This window comes from Lissotriton helveticus, chromosome 10, assembly GCF_964261635.1.
Source record: "Lissotriton helveticus chromosome 10, aLisHel1.1, whole genome shotgun sequence".
Classification (NCBI taxonomy): domain Eukaryota; kingdom Metazoa; phylum Chordata; class Amphibia; order Caudata; family Salamandridae; genus Lissotriton; species Lissotriton helveticus.
The window spans coordinates 1,033,684,876-1,033,703,964 of NC_136071.1; the positions used below are offsets into that span (position 1 = coordinate 1,033,684,876).

The 19,089-nt window shown below is 44.4% G+C and overlaps 1 protein-coding gene across 4 annotated transcripts in view; it reads right to left on the reverse strand.

The window, feature by feature from the left end:
• The window catches only part of PPP1R9A (protein phosphatase 1 regulatory subunit 9A), a 778,883-nt gene that overhangs the window by 119,881 nt on the left and 639,913 nt on the right, over positions 1 to 19,089 (reverse strand). For all 4 annotated transcript variants that reach the window (XM_078663735.1, XM_078663734.1, XM_078663733.1 and 1 more), the window contains one exon: positions 4,794 to 4,951. In XM_078663735.1, coding sequence (XP_078519861.1) covers positions 4,794 to 4,951 — 158 coding nt within the window. The remainder of the gene's footprint in view (positions 1 to 4,793; positions 4,952 to 19,089) is intronic.

The following is a 19,089-nucleotide window of genomic DNA, read 5'->3' on the forward strand; positions in this document are numbered from 1 at the left end:
GGTCCACATGTAGCCTTTTCCACATGGGAATCTTCAAGGGCCTGGGGTAGGCCTTATAATGTGATTGTGTGTTGGACTTGTCCTTTTTTGCAGGGCCATCCTCAGGCTTCTTGCCTTCCTTCTTCTATTTTTGTTGAATTTAGTTTTTTGGGCATTAGTACTTTGCACACTTTTGCATTGCTAACAAGTGCTAAAGTGCTTGTGCTCTCTCCCTCAAACATGTTAAGATTGGCTTATACCCAATTGTCATATTTCGTTTGCCTGTACGTCCGTAGTAAAGTAGCACTTCCTGTACCCAGGGCTTGTGAAAAAAATACTACTAGTGGGCCTCCAGCACTGATTGTGCCAATACTTGAGTTGCATTTTAAACATTCCTCAGGCCTGCCAATGTAGAGCATGTGTGTGCAGTTTTAAACTGTCATGTCGACCTGGCAAAATAAAACCTTTTGCCTGGGTTCCTTTTTAGTACATATGTCAACCCTAGGGTAGGCCCTGGACAACCTACAGGGCGTGATGCAATATATTTAAAAAGTGTGACATGTAGTTTTGTTTTACATGTCGTGGTAGGGAAAAACTCTTAAATTTGTTTTTCACTACTGCATGGCCCACCTATCCTATAGGATAACATTGGAGTTACCTTACTCCATTTTAGAAGTGTAATTTCCGTATGGGACCAAGAAACAAGTCTATGTTTGGTGTCTCTGGAATTGGAATTTAAAATCCTAACTTATAGTGAAGTTGGATTTTAAATTATAGTTTTGAAAATGACATTTTCTTGAATTAGCCAATTGGTGCAATTGGTGCCTGCAACCGGTCTCTGATTCACGTGACTGGTTGTGGGTTACAGTTTGGCTTTGTGTATTCCTCCTAGACAGCCGCACACAATGGGGAGCTTAGGTGTTACTTGAGGGTCCATCACTGGCAGGATGGATGAGAGGAACTGGGCAGAGGCCCACTTATACTGGAATATGCTGTGTCCTGTCTCCACACAAAGGGTTGCATACTCCCTGTAGTTAGCCTAGAGTCAGGAACAGGAACGCAGGGCACCTGAACACTTCAAAAGCATGCCACTAAAAGCTTCTCCCCACTTCAAAGGCACAAATAGGTATAAATACTGGACCTCATACATCAACTCTTTGGTACACTTCCGAACTTGTGGCTACTCTGCCAGGAAGAAGGACTGCTGTGCTGCTGAAGGGACTGTCACTCAGTTGGACTGCTACTCTGAAGAAACTGCTGCCCTGCTCTAATGATCTGCTGTCCTGTTGCCTGGGAGGAAGAACTGAGCCTGCAACTCCATCTTGAACCCAGGACACCAGAGTGACACCAAGGGCTAATCTACTGACCTTGTGATCTGAGCCTCAGGGACATAAGAGACCCTTCATCACTCTACACCAGCCCCTGGACCCACTTACAGTGAGTTCCTGACCCTCAAGTCGTGCCTCTCAGGTCCTGGGCTTTTGGTGACGCTAACAGCAGTTGAATTCAAGCTTTTGGGCTCTTTGAGACCACGAATGGGCCCATTCGCACTGAGACCTTGCTACTCGCATGGTGATTCAGCACAAAGCTTCATAAGCCAGAGTCTTCGTGCTCCAGCATCGAGCGCCACCGTGGCCGCCAATACGAAGCTCTAACAACGCCCGCCTGCAATGCCTGGCTTGCACTTCCCACAATGCTGGCAAATGCCTGCGACTCTCTCCCTGCTCCACAGGCCCCCCTCTAACATGAATATGACTCTTGACACAGACTTTGAGAAGCCAGACTTCAGGGGTCTTAACCTGATGATTGCAGTCGACCTTCACTCCAACGCAATCAGCCTGAAAGTATGAATTTGACCCGGGCAATAGCAACCAGATAGTCTTGGCTGGCACTTTGTGTGTTTTGGCATAATTTTAACCTAAATTCTTGAAAAATTCTGAACTCCGGTTCTACTAATTGGATTTTGGTGATTGTGGTCTTGTTTTATTTATTAAATTTTACTCTATTCTGATAACTTGGTTTGGGATCATTTTCTTGTGGTCTCTTTCACTTCATTACTGTTTGAAGTGTTGCAAAAATACTTTACATATTGCCTCTAACTTAAGTCTGACTGCTCTGTGCCAAGCCAGCAGAGAGTTTAGCACAGGTTAATATAGGATTGGCTTGTGCCTCACACTGATAAGGATTGTGGTTGCTGCTTGACCAGGGCTCACACACCAGTCAACCAAAAACCCAATTTCTCACAGTGGGCAGTCATAGTATAGGTTTTTAGCACTTAATGAATGCTTGTAGTGATTAACTGAATTGCACATTATAGGCAAAATCTGCCAGGGTCCAGTAAGGTATTCATCTTAGGGTAAACATGCATCAAGTTGTAGAACCACAGTCACTTTCGTCATAACTACACTTCTTACATATGTTTGAGAACAAGTATTTTTCCCGGACTCAGCCATTATCATATTCAAGGCCTTTTTCCCCGTACTGGGCCAAGTTAATTACTTACCTGGCTAGCAGGAGGATTAAAGACCCCCACACACATTGGAGCCATTAGCAGTGCTTGACCCAGTTCCTGGGAAATTAAGGGGTAGGGAGGGCATCTGCATGTGTTCATTAACGCCTCACATTGCGCCTGGCTTGGGCAAGCCAACGCCCTCATAAACAAAGAAGGAAGGCCAGACCTATGCAGCTGAACACAGCAGGGGTTCTTCTTTGAAGTTGTGTTTGAAAGGGATCAAGCAGCTGTGTCTCCCAGGGAAGTTCTTTTCATAGACCACTTGAAGTCGCCATGTTGAAATGTCCCAAGATTCTGTGCAGGGGTGTTGGAGCAGGTGTGGAGTGATGATGTGACATCCTAGGATTGACCAGGGATGCCTGGCTTGTAGAACTTTCCACCTCTACTTAAATACATCAGCAGGACCTGCGACTGTGTTGCAAGAATAATTCCCAAATGGAAGGAAGAAAGCCCCTGAACATCAGCAAGGATTGACTTTGGGACTTTGGCTTCAGCTGACACCTAGTACTCTCTCCAGACCCAAGTGTTGCAGGCCCCATTATGGTCCCTGAGGAAAGAGCAGGGAGAATGGGTGGTTCCAATGGTCCTTCTGTGGACTAGCCTTTGACTACACTAACACAGGCATGTCCTTTAAGAGATCAAGAGACCTGAAAAGTTTGGAATGGGGTGTTCAGCTTACTTTCTATGGAGGGACTGTGGAAGATGCCCCCAAACTGGCAGGAGCATCAAGAGTCCAGACAGAAGACAGGTCTGCCAAGAATGCAGCAAAACCAAGCTCCCCTCAAAACAAAACCTACACTGGCCAGTAGGCCTGAAGAAAACACTCCTGGTGGCTAGATTTAACCAAAATAAAAACAGAAACATGCAAATCAGCCCTACAGGGCCAAAGGAAATAAGGTGTAAAGCTTGGTGCCCCGGGGGACTAGGCAGAGAATCGCATGTGTGGCACCAGGATTTCTAAAAATCCCTTAGAGAAGACCAGGCCTCCAGGGGGTGTCAAATTGTCATAAATTAACTTTAATGGGTAACAGTGTGCATGGGCTCCCTCCCCAAGATCTCCTATCGCTTTGGGGATATCATCCCCATAGAATACATGGAGGAGTACGGGAGTACTTCTGCGCTCCCACCCTGCGCTCCCACCCTGGTGATGTGTTGCCCTTGCTCCTGGTCAACACCAATATCTACCCGCCAACCCGGAGATGGTTGGGAGAAGGAAGCACTGGTGACTCGAATAATGGCCTAAGACAAATTGCCATGTGCGAGGGAGCCAACAGGAAATGTGGGGCATTGAAGCTTCACCCCATAACTCACCATTGAGAGACATGTGGGTACCCCTGAAGGGACTTGGGCGCCCATAACAAAAATGAAAAGCGTGGCACTAGACTGCTTCGTTACCTGAACCCAGGAAATGCCTCTATGCCTCTGGTGAAAGCCACTAATATAATACTCAAGTCCAGGCAAAGGTGCACCCAATATGTCTCCGGAACACGGATCAAAATGAGCATACTACCTTCGGTGGTGGCACAGGAAGGTTAGACGCACCATCAACCTTTTCAGAGAGTGTTGTGGGAGTCTGGAGAAAGTGCATTAGACCCTCAAAATATGTTCTTCAAAGTTGCTTTAAGTCTCCAAAGGGACTTTTTACTTGTGAACAACTCATATCCTTCGCAAGTAATGTCCCAAATGTTAAAACTAGTAGAAGAAGGATATGGTATGCTTTTTTACTCCAAGTATAGACACAGTGGAGCATATTAGCAAGAACCTCGTTAAAATTATCGCCGTTTTAGTGCAGAAAACTGTTGCTAACCTGACATCTAACCTGGGCTTCTATTGGAATTCTATAACACATATTAGCAAGCCCATTATCTCCGTTTTAGTGGCAGTTTCCTGCCGCTAAAACGGCAATCATTTTAAAGAGCTTCTTCTAATATGCCCCAGTGTTTGTGAGGCACTACACACATGGAATTCCACAGCTACTGACAAGATGCTCGGTCAGTTAGATATTTTGGCTGAGTAATAAAGCTACATTTCCTAATGCCACTTGCACCTATTGCAATACACAAGAAGCTATGTGCACCAGTGAGAAAACTACCATGTACTGTACAAGGTAGCAAACGTCCTGCAGCCGTCACATCTGTGACCATATCTGCACAAAGATAAATTCCAATTAGGGAACCGAGACCTACATTAAAATATATGAAATAGTGCCCAATATATCACAAAAGTGGTTTTAAGGAGAGACAGCTAGAAACTAGATACACCACAGAGGGTTTGAAAGAGAAAGAAACACTGTATTAATTACCTTCCTTTCCAGACTATCCTCCCCATCGGTTGAGCTGACGCTGTCACACAACCGTGTTCTAGAGGGACGATGACGTTTGTTCTTCACAGAGAGATGGACGCGAGTTTTAAGTGCTTTGGAATTCAATCTTTCTGTTTCTGGGATGGCTTCATTCAGGTCTAAGAACAAAGTATTCCAGAAGCAAATTCATTCATTTTTTCAATCCTTTCACACTACTGTCACCGTTCTTTGTTATTTTTCCATACACATATGTTATTCTACACATGCTTTCCTTTGCATTTTACTCAATTTACTCCAATGAATTCCACGTCCCTCAGGTGAAAGTTATTTTTATTATTGCACATATTTTCCTTCCTTCATTCTTCCACTTGCTGCTTTCTGTTATTCTACTTTCTGGTAATGACACATTCTTCTCTTTTACTTAATTCCTGAGCATACAGCCACTACTAAGGAAAATCTTTAATGGCAAAAAATAAAAGAGAGATTTATTAAACTTTCACGCAATGAAACGTAGCAAGGTAACTTGCTGCGCTGCATTGCGCAAAAGGGAGAGAGCAGAAATGCAACATATTTACTAAGATGTGGCAAACTTCTACACTCTCCTTGCACTGGCACTCTTGTGGCAGGCTAGCACCAATGCAGGCATGAAGCAAGGGTGCCTGTGTTATGGGCAGAATAGTTTTTGTGCAGGAAGAGGTACCTTCCTGCACAAAAACTATTTATAGAGACGTATTCCTCTTTGTATGAGTGCTGCAGAATGCAGCACACATTCAAAGAGGAAATAACAAGCACAAATAAAGATATTTCTGCTTGTTAAACCAGCCTCAGGAATGTGCACCATTGTGGCACAAACCCAGGTCTACTGATCTTAGTAAATCTGGGTTTGCTGCAAAATACATGGGTGGATGCATGAGGATGCCCACGCTTCACACGTAACATCTCCTTGGTGCAGGGTAATACAAGGCTGCGCACGAGACTAACTTGCAGTAAATTGCAAGTGTAAAGTGACACAAGGACATGCAAATATCGATTTGCATGGCTTAATGTATGTCAAATAGGCACTTGCATTGCCCTGTGTCGACTTGTGTGACTCAAGGACAGTGCAAGTGCACAATTAATGCTTATTTTCTTCATCACTTATGTTCACCTGTTAAGCATAGTTGTAAATCAGAACAAAAATATCTGTGTAGGAAAATGCCTCTATTTTCATGATCACCCCTATTTTTATGGACTGATGCTGCTGTTTTTTGACACTGTGCACTGGGACTCTGCTAAGCAGGCATGTGCTCCGACCCGTAAAATACTTTGAAATTGGCTGTACTCATAATTGGCCTATTTAACTTACTCATAAGTCCCAAATATACGGTACGAATTTACCCAGGGTCTGTAAGTAAAATGTTGCTAGTAGAATACAGCATGCACTGTGCTCCCAATATAGTGACAATGCAAAACATGAATGCAGCACTACTATAGTAGCCTGTCCGTGCTGTTGTAAAATTGCCGATTTGATCAGTCACAAGTACCCCTTTTGACAGGCTAAAACCTCCTTTTAAATATTAATATGTCACCCCTAAGTAGGACTTAAATACCAATAAGGCAGGGTGCATAATATATAAAAGTAGGTCAGGTGAACATTTGTTCTTACAGTGACAAGGCCCGAGAAGTTGTTTTCACAGTAGCAGGCTAAACTCTTCCATTGGGAAGTATTGGGATGTAATATTAAAATGAAATAATATTATCTCCAGACAGAAACCAGCAAAAAAGTGCATTGTTGGATTATTTAAAATATTTACTACAAGTTTAAATCATTATTAAAGTCAGATTTGTATTTAACATGTTTCAAAAGGTACTTTAAAGAAATCAATTGTTCATGCTTCAAGCCTCACGAAACCCATTTGCATGAGCTTCCAGCTATTAGCTAAGGGCTGAATAGCTTCTTGATGAGGTATATGCTTGCTTCCAGAGCAGAGGCAACGTTCTTGGGTGTGGGCAGGTGTTCTGCTCCTCTAATAGAATGACCATCTAGGAGGTGCCCAAGAACTTAATTAAATACAAAGAGACCTACCCTGTCACAAGCAGATATGGATAACATCAGGGCAGGCCCTGTCCTTTATCTCCTTTAGCCAGCCAGGCACCTACCCTAGTGGGAGAGGGGCTGCCCCTGAGGGAGGGTTGCTCATTTCCCTGGCCGCCTGTAGGATGGGCACAGGAGTGCTACACAGGGAAAGAAAGGTTCTGCCATATTGAATTTAGGTAGAGAGGGGCACTGTGGGATTGTTTGCAGTAGGGCACATAGGAGCTGCTGCCAAAAGTAGGTAGAATAACCCCGGGAACCTTTTTCCTATTAGTTACAGAGAGGTCAGCCGTCACCTCTACCCAAAGGCGAATACCACGCACAAATGTGGCACACCTGGCAACCTCTTCAAAGCACAACTAGACCTGTGGAAGACAGAACAATTGCACCTGCTGTTGATACCTGTGAAGAGAAGCCTTAGGGCTGGACCTCCTCCCATTTGCACCTAGGACAAAGATGTGGGCCTCAGTGGTCAAGTGGTTGGCCTTTTATTAAGCTACAGGGACACAAATGCCTCACAAAACCTATTGGAAGAGCCCAGCTCACCAGTTTCAACAGGACCTGACCAAAACATTTTGGTGGCATCTCTTTGGGTGAGTCTTTACCCCAAGTGCTGTTCCTGAGGTCCTGGGATAACCTTGGGTGGTGTCAAAGTGTACTCCTCCTGCCTAAACCTAAAAAACAAACTTGGACTTGGAAACTTTTTGCTAACTTTTTGCCTGGAGAACCATTGAGGGAACAGGACCAACTTGTCAGCTGATCTGCAGCGGGTCATCCCAATGGGCCTGCCTTCACAGTAGCTCCCGCTACGTTCATCTCCACAGCAACAAATCTGTTTCAGCTGCACCAACCGGCATCCAGTATTGAACCCTTCTTGGCTACAACCCGAAGCCTAGCCCCACTGAGGAAATTTAACGTCCAGAAAACAGTCTACGTCCGAAGGTAGAAAGCTGCAATAGCTCTGACAGCGAGCAGCACCTGTTGCTATTTTTATTTTAAAGTATAAAAATTCATATCTCAAGTTCCCCTAACTAGAATGTTGTTTTTGGAGTCATTTTGTTCATTAAATTATTCTCTATTTTTATAACTTTTATTATGATTTTTATTGTGTAATGTTTTCGACTTTTTAACTTTTTTGGAACTTCTAAATGCTTTACACTTTTCTATTAATTAAGCATGTTTGTTCTGTGTCATAGTTACTATGGGTCGAGGTATGGCACAGAGCAAACCGGCCTGTGTTTCCAACCCATGGTCCATCACGGTCGGCCTTAAGCCTTACTCTTGTCCCGGTCCAGCATGACCTGTTGCCCAAGGTTGGGGCTTTGCGCTTTCTGGTGCTGTTTTGATTGTAAAGTTTACAAATTCAGATCTCTGCTTCACCCAAACTGGATTTTTGTTGTTTGGTGTCATTTTATTCACTAAATTATTTTCAATTTTTATAACTTGGAATGTGATATTTTTTACGTTGTTCTTTCGACTTTTTAACTTTGTGCTATTTCTAAATGCTTTACACATTTTCTTAAATTAGGCCTGTTTGATCAGTGCCATAGGTACCAGGAGTTGTGCTCACGTTTAAATTACTAAATAATTTATTGAAAATAGCAAAACTAATGACATTATTTCTTGTGGGAGATTACCATCCACCCCATCTAATAATCCCCTTTCTCATAGTCAGTATATCCATGAAGTCTGCATATATTTTCTATCGTTTTTCGCATTTAACTAAAAGGTAGAGAGGGTCTCATTTCACAAATGAATTTTCACGAATAACTTTTGTAAAAATTGAAATCTTGAATCATTATAAATATTTACATTTTACATTTATTCAAAACAAATTCTCTTGATGACCACTTTTGATGGAGTGCTCTGGTTAACCACATGCATTAACAAACACAAAAAGTGTGGCTAAATGATTTATAACTAAATGATCTACACGAGCTAAAACTTGGCAGAATCAACTAGTCAGAAGTGTCCAAAAAGCTCCCCTCACACCACTTCATCCTAGAAGCCAGTGCTCACATGTCAAGCCAGGAGTTATATAAGGAAGATACTAAGGTCTGAGAGGGTCCAATGATGAGAGGCTACCTTTGCAAATGTTCAACTATAAGGTGACATCTATTTCGCTTTAAATAAGAGGACTGTCATGAAGCAAGGATAGCAAAAGTTAAAAAATAGCAACATCTGTCTGGCTTAGTTACAGCGAAAAGCGTGTATGTGTTGTCCACTGATGTGTTTTGTATGTAGTTCTGTAAGTGTGTGTTCAAAGTAATAATATCCTTTTTACTACTTGAGGATAAGGATAGGGCAGGCAAATGTTTTTATTGACAGGAGCCAAACACAGCACAATAATCAAAATGCAAAACTTCTAACGAATTAAAGCTCAATGTATTTTATTTTTTTATATTTTATGTCCAGCCGTGGTAATAAACATAACATAGCGAAACAGCAGGAGACTATGCAGGGGGGCGTTTGCAATAACATTAGATGTAATAATTTCAAGACTGCTTGGAAGAATAAATGGTGAAAAGGGCAGCTGCATAGAGATGTGGTTCACATAGTCCCATTAAGATAACCTCATGGGTCAAAGCACATATTGCTGCGACCTATCTTTTAACTGTAGGCAAACAGCACCGTGGATTGAAGCACCTACTTCAGATCACTGAGCTTAACTATTATAAATCGAGTACCAATTTGAATAAGAGTACTCATTAGTTTCATGCACCGAATGTGGAACTCAGTGTGTAACTTGCACCAAATATGTCCCAGCCTTACTAAAGAAGACCACCACTGAGTGAATGAATCCCCTGGAGAGATCTGTGAATAGCCTTGATGTCAAGGGGTTCAAAAGGATCATATAGGTTAGAAAGATCAATAGGATAATGGTATAACTCATGACGTCAGAAGGTCACAAATTTAAACCTTTCTTACATACACAGCACCATGAGGAATGCTTCTACCAGAAATCTGTGAGAATCTCGGTACTCACAGGTTTCTATTGAAGTGATCTACCTCAGATTGGAGATATATGGAACTTGAATGGCCCGTTGCCAATCCCAGTAAAGTAGATTGGTGAGAAAATGCGCATGCTACAGGGATTTGCCACAGGCTCCTTCACTCGGATTGGAGAAAGAGAAATTGGTTTCCTTTACTATAAATCCTGGGGCATATCAGCAAGGGCTTTATCTCTGCTTTTTTGGCTTTAAAAGCCAGAAAAGCGGAGATAAAACCATCGCGCTATCAGGAAGAGGGTGCTAACATGCATATTAGCATGTTAGCACCCTTTTGCACTACGCCTACCTTTGCATCTCTAATGAGACATACACTACATGTCAGGACATCAATAGCGCGGCTTTGCGCTATCAGCAAGGATGCCCTAGCATTTTAGCAGACGTTAGTTTTTGGAGGAAACTGCTGTTTTCTCCAAAAACTAACGTCTGCTAAATTCTTGACTTAGCCACCCCTAACATAGGGGGTGGATTCTGCTGATAAGACCACAGGGTTGTGTCAGCAAGGTTATCGCCGTTTTGCAGGGAACATCGCAGGAAAACCAGTGATGTTCCCTGCAAAACGGCGATTTCCCTGCTATCGCAGGAATTTTTATCACCTTGGAGCTACGCTTTGCTAATAACGCAATATCTCTGCGATAAAAATCTGCGATAGCGGACGTTTGGGAAAAGAGTGCTAATGTACGCTTTGCGATAGTTATCGCAAAGCGTTGCTGATATGCCCCCCTGTTTCTTCTACTGCCAGTACTCTAAAAGCAATTCCATTGCTCGAAACATCAATCAAATACACTAAACCCAATTATCACATCTTTTAAGGAGAGAAAAGGAGATTAAGTTATCGACAACCTTTGCAGGTAATCAATTCAATTTCCCGCTACTTTGGAGCGTATTTATAAAAGGTTTTGTGCCACCCTTAGCCATGCAACGGGACACAGGGTGACGAAATACCTAGGATGAGATTTACTAAGCCACGCAAGGTCACCTTGCATGCCATGATTGATCTGCAGTAATGCAAGGCACCACACGTCACTGCCTTGCATTACCCTGCCCCATGGATTTTGGAGCAATCCCAGATTTACCATGAGATGTAAACCTGGGAATGCATCAACATGTTATGCCTTCCCATTAGAGGTATAAGGAGGAGAAAGTCTGCAGCACACGTAGAAAGAGGAAAACGCCTCAGGGGATTGTTCCTGAGCAGGAAGGTGTCCATTCCTGGCCAAAAACAATACTGCTTGCAATGCAGGCACCCGTGCTGTCTGTGTAGGTCCGAGTGCAAGGAGAAGACAAGAATGTGCCAAATAATGTTAAATATTGTGCATTCCTTCCACACTCCCTATCATGTACAGCAGCAAGGTGTTGCTGCACTGTGTTGCGTGACATTTTGATAAATCTGCCCCTTTGTTTCCATTGTTGCAGCTTACGTCAGAAATGCTCTTTATTTGTACCAGCTCTGCATCTCCACTTGCCCAAAGTTTGGCATTTCCACACAGGATGCTGGGAGCGACATAGTGTTCTTAAATGCAAGGCTGACATCTGTGTGTGTGACACAGGCTACTGAGATTACACAACGCTCTAGGTCTCATTTTGTCCAAACACATCTCCATGTTTTGTGAGTGGATGCTAGAATATTATTCTATCAACAGCTGAAGAAGAAATGTGCATTATAAATATTTATTAGTACATTCATCTGGGCTCTCTTGTGCACAAGAAACCTGGGATCCTCTCTTGTGAAAGATTTTATACAGTAGATGAACAAAACTGCTGCATCATGGTCATTCTAGATGCAGGGAGCCATGATTTTGTTTCTGTTGTAAAGTCTGGCTTCGGGTTTTATATGAACTTTTAATTCACTTTTACAATAAAGATTACTACTGATTTCATATGTGGGAATACCATCAGTGGCATTGTTTTTGCTTCAATGTGTACTAATGAACCCTATTGTGTGCATGCTCTGAACACAGTCCTTCATCGCCATATCTGCCAAGCTTTCAGATTGCTTATGTGTGACATTTTCATAATGTCAGTGTAATTATGAGTGACAGTCAATGACTAGGAGTGACACTTTCTCGCGAGCAGTATAATGTCACCCACACTTAGTAGCAGCATGCCCCCAGCTTAGGTTGGACATCTGTTGCCGGGTGGGGCGGCAGAGAAACAACACATTAAACAGAGATGTCCTCCCTTACCCAGCCTGCGCCTCCCTGGCTCTATTAGAACATGATCAACTGACAGAGTCTGTCCAGGATCCCTGCCATGTGGGGCCCGAGGCCGACTGTACAGTTCTCCAAATGGGCCCCTCTTTTACTGCAGTTTAGACAGACCCGGTTTATTTGCATGACCTCCACATCTGTTTGATACTATGGTTTGAGCAGGGGGCCCTTTTTTACATTAATTATGCGGGTGTGTGGTTTTGTATTTCAGTCTTCAAATCTCTGAAGTTCTTTGCACGGACTTTTCCACATCATAATATTTTGAAAATCCTATACCTCCCGTGTTACACTATTGCCATCTTGTGGCCTTTGAAAAACAATGCTCAGCTTTTATGCTCCCATCCCAGCAAAGCGAGACACTGTAACTAACTACACGGTTTTATCGCACTTCAGGACATGGTTCTTTTGTGTGATAATCTCAGTCATTGCGACAAGGCTGGACAATTACTAGGCCTGAGCGGCAAATTCCGTTCCGGTCACGGAATTTGCGGAATTTGGGTAATTTCGCGTTCCACAGAGAACGCGAAATTGTCCAAAATTCTGCATTCCGCGACTTCGCAAATTTTTTTGCTTGCTCGCGATCTCAAAATGCTGGTTCACACAATATTTCCCCCCGAGTACGCAAACCTCAATTGCGAACAGCAAAAAAGCATTGCGAACAAACAATTCCGCGTGTATGCGGAATTTCTGCGTGTTCGCGGAGATTTTTTACCGTTTAGCGGAGATTTGCGTAACGCGGTGCAAATTCCGCCCACGGCTAACAATGAATGGAAATGTTATTCTAACGCGAGGTGTGTGGCACTTGGCAGAGCTGCATCACAACTCTAGTTATGGCTCCACATAAACAATGGGTTCAGTGCATGTTCCCTTACTGCTGGAGTCTGGAAGGAAGCAAAGATACATCCTTTGATTCTACTGCAGCATGTCTGACCTTGACGGCCTCAGTGCAAGAACATCAGGAATGTCATTCATAGGCGAACAGGGGTAACAGCCGCTACCCTGGCATGTTCTTTTAAACTGCTGGTTGTAAAATGAAAGGCAGAGTATCGTTAAATCCTGTGATGTCATCAGTGGTCAGAGAGTGTGAAATTTTGGTAAATTATGTCCATTACATCAGCTGCAAACAGTGTGGGCAGCAACCACTGGAATCAGATGCAATGTATGAGCTCTGAACACTGTATTCAACTGAAAGAAAAGATCCAACTTCATTGAGCTTTTTGCCATGTGCATTCAGCTTATGATCAATTATGTTGAAAACAACAGTATCTCTCCCTTTGTCTCTCAGACAGAAAAGGGCATTCCAGGTGATGGAAATCTGAGTCTAAAAGAGAGGTGAAAAAAGAGTGTTTGATTTGCTCAAGCACTCCGTCCATCAACCCCTTTGGTATCGCTTTGTTCGCCCTAAGTGGGCAGGGTATGCCCAGACGTGGGTCCCTTGCTCACTCTACCACTGGATTCAAGATAGCCTGGCTGATGAGGAATATGAATCCGAAACCGGTCCCAGGATGCTTGTTTCCGGTCCAGGGAAGACATGGCTTGGCAGATCGGGCTGGACTGTTCCCATGAGGCACAGGGTCAGACAGATTTGCATATGGCCATGTCTGAACTGGGGAGGTGGAGTGAGCTAAAGAATGGTGATGGATTAAACCCAGATCAGTTGACTGGGGGTGAGTGTTTGATTTGCCCAGCGCTCCCTCCATCATCCCCTTTGGTATCGCTTTGTTCGCCCTAAATGGGCAGGGTATGCCCAGACGTGGGTCCCTTGCTCACTCTACCACTGGATTCAAGATAGCATGGCTTATGAGGATTATGAATCCGAAACCGGTCCCAGGATGCTTGTCTCCGGTCCAGGGAAGACATGGCTTGGCAGTTCGGGCTGGACTGGTCCCATGAGGCACAGGGTCAGACTGATTTGCATATGGCCATGTCTGAACTGGTGTGGTGGAGTAAGCTAAAGAATGGTGATGGATTAAACCCAGATCAGTTGACTGGGGGTGAGTGTTTGATTTGCTCAAGCGCTCCATCCATCATCCCCTTTGGTATCGCTTTGTTCGCCCTAAGTGGGCAGGGTATGCCCAGACATTTATCCCTTGCTCACTCTACCACTGAAATCAAGAAAGCCTGGCTGATGAGGATTATGAATCCGAAACCGGTCCCTGGATGTTGGTTTCCGGTCCAGGGAAGACATGGCTTGGCAGTTCGGGCTGGAGTCTTCCCATGAGGCACAGGGACAGACTGATTTGCATATGGCCATGTCTGAACTGGGGTGGTGGAGTGAGCTAAAGAGTGGTGATGGATTAAACCCAATTCAGTTGACTGGGGGTGAGTGTTTGATTTGCTCAAGCGCTCCGTCCATCATCCCCTTTGGTATCGCTTTGAATCAGAGTGGCACAAGCATGCAGTCTCCATTTTGGAAAACCTGGCCTGTTTATGTGCACAAGATGGAAGTGAGGTTACGTTCCCAAACAGTGGAAACTAGACCCTGTTAAGGGGAACGGGGAGACAGGTTCCGTTTTAGAATTTTAACTGGTTCTGTATCGCAGGTGGTTGATCTTTCGTCTTCCTGGTGACTGCCATTTGGTGGATAGCAGGAATTAAAGGTGGGACTACAATCCCTGTTGCAAGAGCACAAAGGGTCTTAAGAAGGGAGTCAGCTTTTTGTCTCTCTTTGTGATCACTGTATGGTGTGGTTGTTAAAAGCCAGGTGTTGAATGCTCCCACCTCTTTGACCTCTGTTGTAGGTGCTCCAGCCTGGAGATTACCCTGCTCTCCTCAAATTCTCCTCTGCTTTGGGTCTTCTTTGCAAGCTGCATTGGCTCCATGTGGAAAAATGTATTCACTTCAAGACCTTTTACATTGCCTCACTCCCAGGGGGACCCCATCCTGTCCAATCTCACCAGCCCTCATTAATCTTGCGCTCAGCCAATCTCAATCCCTGCTCTTCATATCTCACCCTCACCTTAATCCCACCACCTCCCTGCATCTTAACAGCCCCTCCTATACCCCCTCGGATCCCAGCATTGACACCCCCCAAACCTCTCACCCTGCTCGCCATATCTCATGATCCCTTACTCTCAGCTCCTCCCATGGGACCATCAGCCCCACCCAAACCCCCGCTGCTCTTGCCACAGCCGTATCTAAAGAAACTTCTACTCCGTCTACTCCCTCAGCCCACCCTTCCAATAACGAAACTATCACGTCTGACACCAAACTTGACCTGATATTATCAACCCTTCAGCAAGTCAAATCAGACATCCGAACCCTCCATGATCTTATTTTACAACAAACCAACTCCACTCGCATTAAACAGGAATACAGCACGTCCCCACGCCCTAAGCTCTATAGTCACTTCCAGCGTCCTCCATCAAACTCCCAAGCTCATGGTTCTCCACGCTGGAGCACAGTCCCACCCCCTAATGCCATATCCCGCCCTATCAGGGGTGTAAACCTTCTATCTGACTTAGATTTACGGGACCTCCTATGCTCCTATGAGCTACCCTACCCACCTCAGAGCACGAGAATTCCAGTTAGCCCCCAGTCTGACTCCAGAATACAATCTATTCCAATCAACACACACAGAGCCACCAGACTCAACTTCAGAGGCATTGTAGAAAAGAACCTCACTAGAATCCCCATCACAGCCGAATCCACGTCAGAATCAACCCACCCGCGGTTACGCTGTATCCTCCCTAACTGCAGGTCTGCCTCCAGACATGCAGCTGATATAGCTGACCTACTTATCATGAATGAACCAGACATCTTGATCCTGACAGAAACTTGGTTAAATTAAACATCTAATCCCATCATGGACATCTTGCTTCCACCTAACTATGACATCACTAGACTAGACAGAACCGAAAGGCCAGGTGGAGAGATAGCCTGCATACACCAGATCTACCTAACAGTGACCAACACCAATGCCCCCGCTTTACCTTCTTGTGAATACCTTTCTACCAGCCCCCGGGAGATAACCTCACTTTCATAGAACACTTAATGAACATTCTAGCATCATATGATAACCAACACACTAAGCAAATTTTCTTGGGGGACTTCAATCTGCACTGGGACGACCAGAACTACTCAGGGGTTAACAGCCTCAAAGCTTTCCTCACTGACCTCAATCTCAACCAAATATGTAGCAGCCCTACTTACGACAAGGGTGCAACTCTAGACCTAATACTCGATACTCCCATGCGACTGGTCTGACCATCATGTCATTACATTCCAAGTCCTGGAAACCATGAAACGACTCCTACACAACCCCTGAGAACTAAGATATGGAAGAGAGACCATAAAAACGTCGGATCTGACCTTACAGCCTTAGCCAACTCAAACCCGCTTTATCCCCCGGAAGACATGTCAGAAGTACAGGGGCTGACAAATCACTACTTTCACTCCATGAACAACCTGTGAGACAAAATGGCCCAGTTGCAACTGAAAAGAACCTCATCTAAAGACTCAAAACCATGGTATGATGGGAGACTAAATGATGACAGACGCTCTCTTAGAGTAATTGAACGTCGCTGGAGAGCTACACCCTCAGCGGATCTCATCAAACTGCTAAGATCATCCATGAACGCTTACTTTAGAAAGATCAGAAAATCTAAAACCGATTTCTTCAGGTCCCAACTAGACCTAGCCACGAACCGCCCCAAAAAACTTTTCGATCTTATCAATGCCCAAACCAAGACCCTACCTAATGTCCTCATCGACAACTCCCTCTTAATTCCCAACTGTGATGAATTTGCATCCTTCTTCTGTGGAAAAGTAAATTTTGCCATGTTATATGTGCCTACGTGTTCCCTATGTTATGTTATGTGTGCATGATCGATATGCATGCATTCCCTTCTGATCGATTAAAGACGCAATTACAGTTGTGTCCATCTCTAATATGCCAGTTTCCAGTTTTCGTGAATACAACGAATATCAGGCCTATGTAAAGCTACGTTGCCACGTTTTACAGTGTGCACGTTAATTCATTGAATTGTCCCCGTTTCTAGGCTTCAAAAGGGCCCGGACTCAGATTCAGCTCCTGTCTCCTGAACCCTCTCCGAGGAGCGATACAGCCCCCACCTGTATCCCTGACCCTTAGCTTACTTCATGCCTCGCAGTGCCCGGCTCGGCCTGGCTCTGCGTCTCAGTCTGCCAAGAGTATGTTATGATTCTAGTTATCAGTCCAGCCCTCCTTCTCTGCATTCCTAAGCTACTGAATCGCATCAATAGTTTCCGTCATGGTCTAGCCTTTATGTCTCCATGTAAGAGAAATACTGTATTAATATTCATAGAATATTCCTCGCACACACACTACATATAGGATTATGCATGCACCAGTCTTAATGTCTGTTAGCCTTTGCCCTGAAAACTTTTGGATTCTATCAACATGTTCCCTAAACACTACATACTAGATAGGCTTTAGGTACATGTCGCCCTGACACTCCAGACTTTTCGTCTCCTCTTCTAGCACAGAAGTCATAGCCCCCAGTCCTCCTGGGAACACGTCATTGCCAGTTTGTGCGCACCACTAGGTTAGAGGTCCCAGCTGCTCAGGTAGCCCCCTCCATGTTTCCGCCCCTTTTTATGACATATTCTGTTACGTTTACATCACATGTCTATGTATACGCCCTGTACACGCCTTCTTGTTACATCATTTCTGCCCTTATCTTTCGCGACTGCTACAAACTCCGCCTACTGCTACGCCTATTGTATTGAATGCCATGTGAATGTTTTAACTATAAATATTGTGCACTGTTATTAAAAGTTACCCCTTATGCATTCCTTTGTCCCTGCCCCAGGCAGCTGCCATCCCATCCCCGTACAGGCTGTCCTGTTCCAGTCCTTTATGCTTAATTAAAGCCTGTATACTCTAGCTACCTCGTATCTTGACTCTTATTTATTGAGCTATCTATTTGTATGAGTATCCTGAAAAATAGTACCGGTAATTAATTATTTATTTACCACATAATGGCGCCCGAATAGGGACTTGCCCTTTCCCCACGCGCCGGAGAAGCCACGCAGGCCCCCTGATCCTCTGCAGCCGTGACGGAACCATCCTGCGCAGCGGCAGATATTTCTGCCTCAAGTATCCCTCAGGTCCACGGAGGAGACGGAGGTTGCGGTCCAGCATCCAGACGAGGCGGTGGAGGAACGCGGCGAGTCCCGACCAGAGCCCAGGCCGAGAGTCCAAGGTCCGAGGTATCCGGAGGCCCACCTGTAACTGAAGTCCGAAGTTCGTCCGTCCGTCGTCGTAGCAGTCCAGTCCAGTCCGAGGCCTTCCGTTCTTGCTGCCCGGTGAGTACCGTTGCTGGGGTAGTATCTAGACAGGGTCAATTAATTTGTCTCTGGTCCGTGGGTTTGGGTACACAGATCCAACACGAAGTGTCCACTTAGGTGGATGCGGGTCCTGACGTGTCTCTTTATGGGACCGGTAAGTTTCGTACTGTTTCAGCAGTGCATCTAGTCTGTTCTAGTAAGTTCTGTTCTCGAGAAATTCATGTGTTCTGTTCTCAGTATTTCAGGTAGTATCTTGTCCGAACTGTTATTCTAAATGTTATTTTGTGTGTTTTCAATGTCGTGGTATGAATGATTCGTATTGCAGTTATTATTGTGTTTATTGTGTATTGTATTGTGTCCAGACTCCAGTCTAGTCATGCCTCTGTTCTCAAAATTACGTCAGCTAAGAACTAGAAAAGGTCTGCTCGAAGAAGCAGTTCCTGTCCCGCCTAGGGACAGTCCAGGTCATTTTATGTATCATAAGCATGGCATAAGTGCCATATTATATCTAGACTTATGGGTGGAGTATACCAAACAATTAGAGGAAAAGTATAGATGGCCCGTATCAGGTACATGGGATGCCGAGTGCATCATGAGAGTAGAAGAAGTGTTATGGAAAAAGAAAGCCAGACAGTCCCAGAAAGATGCCATCGAGTTATGGCGCAAAGAATCTCATAAAAGAACAGAGAAAGAAATCAGAAAGTCAGAATTAAGTAGAGAATCCTCAGAAAGAG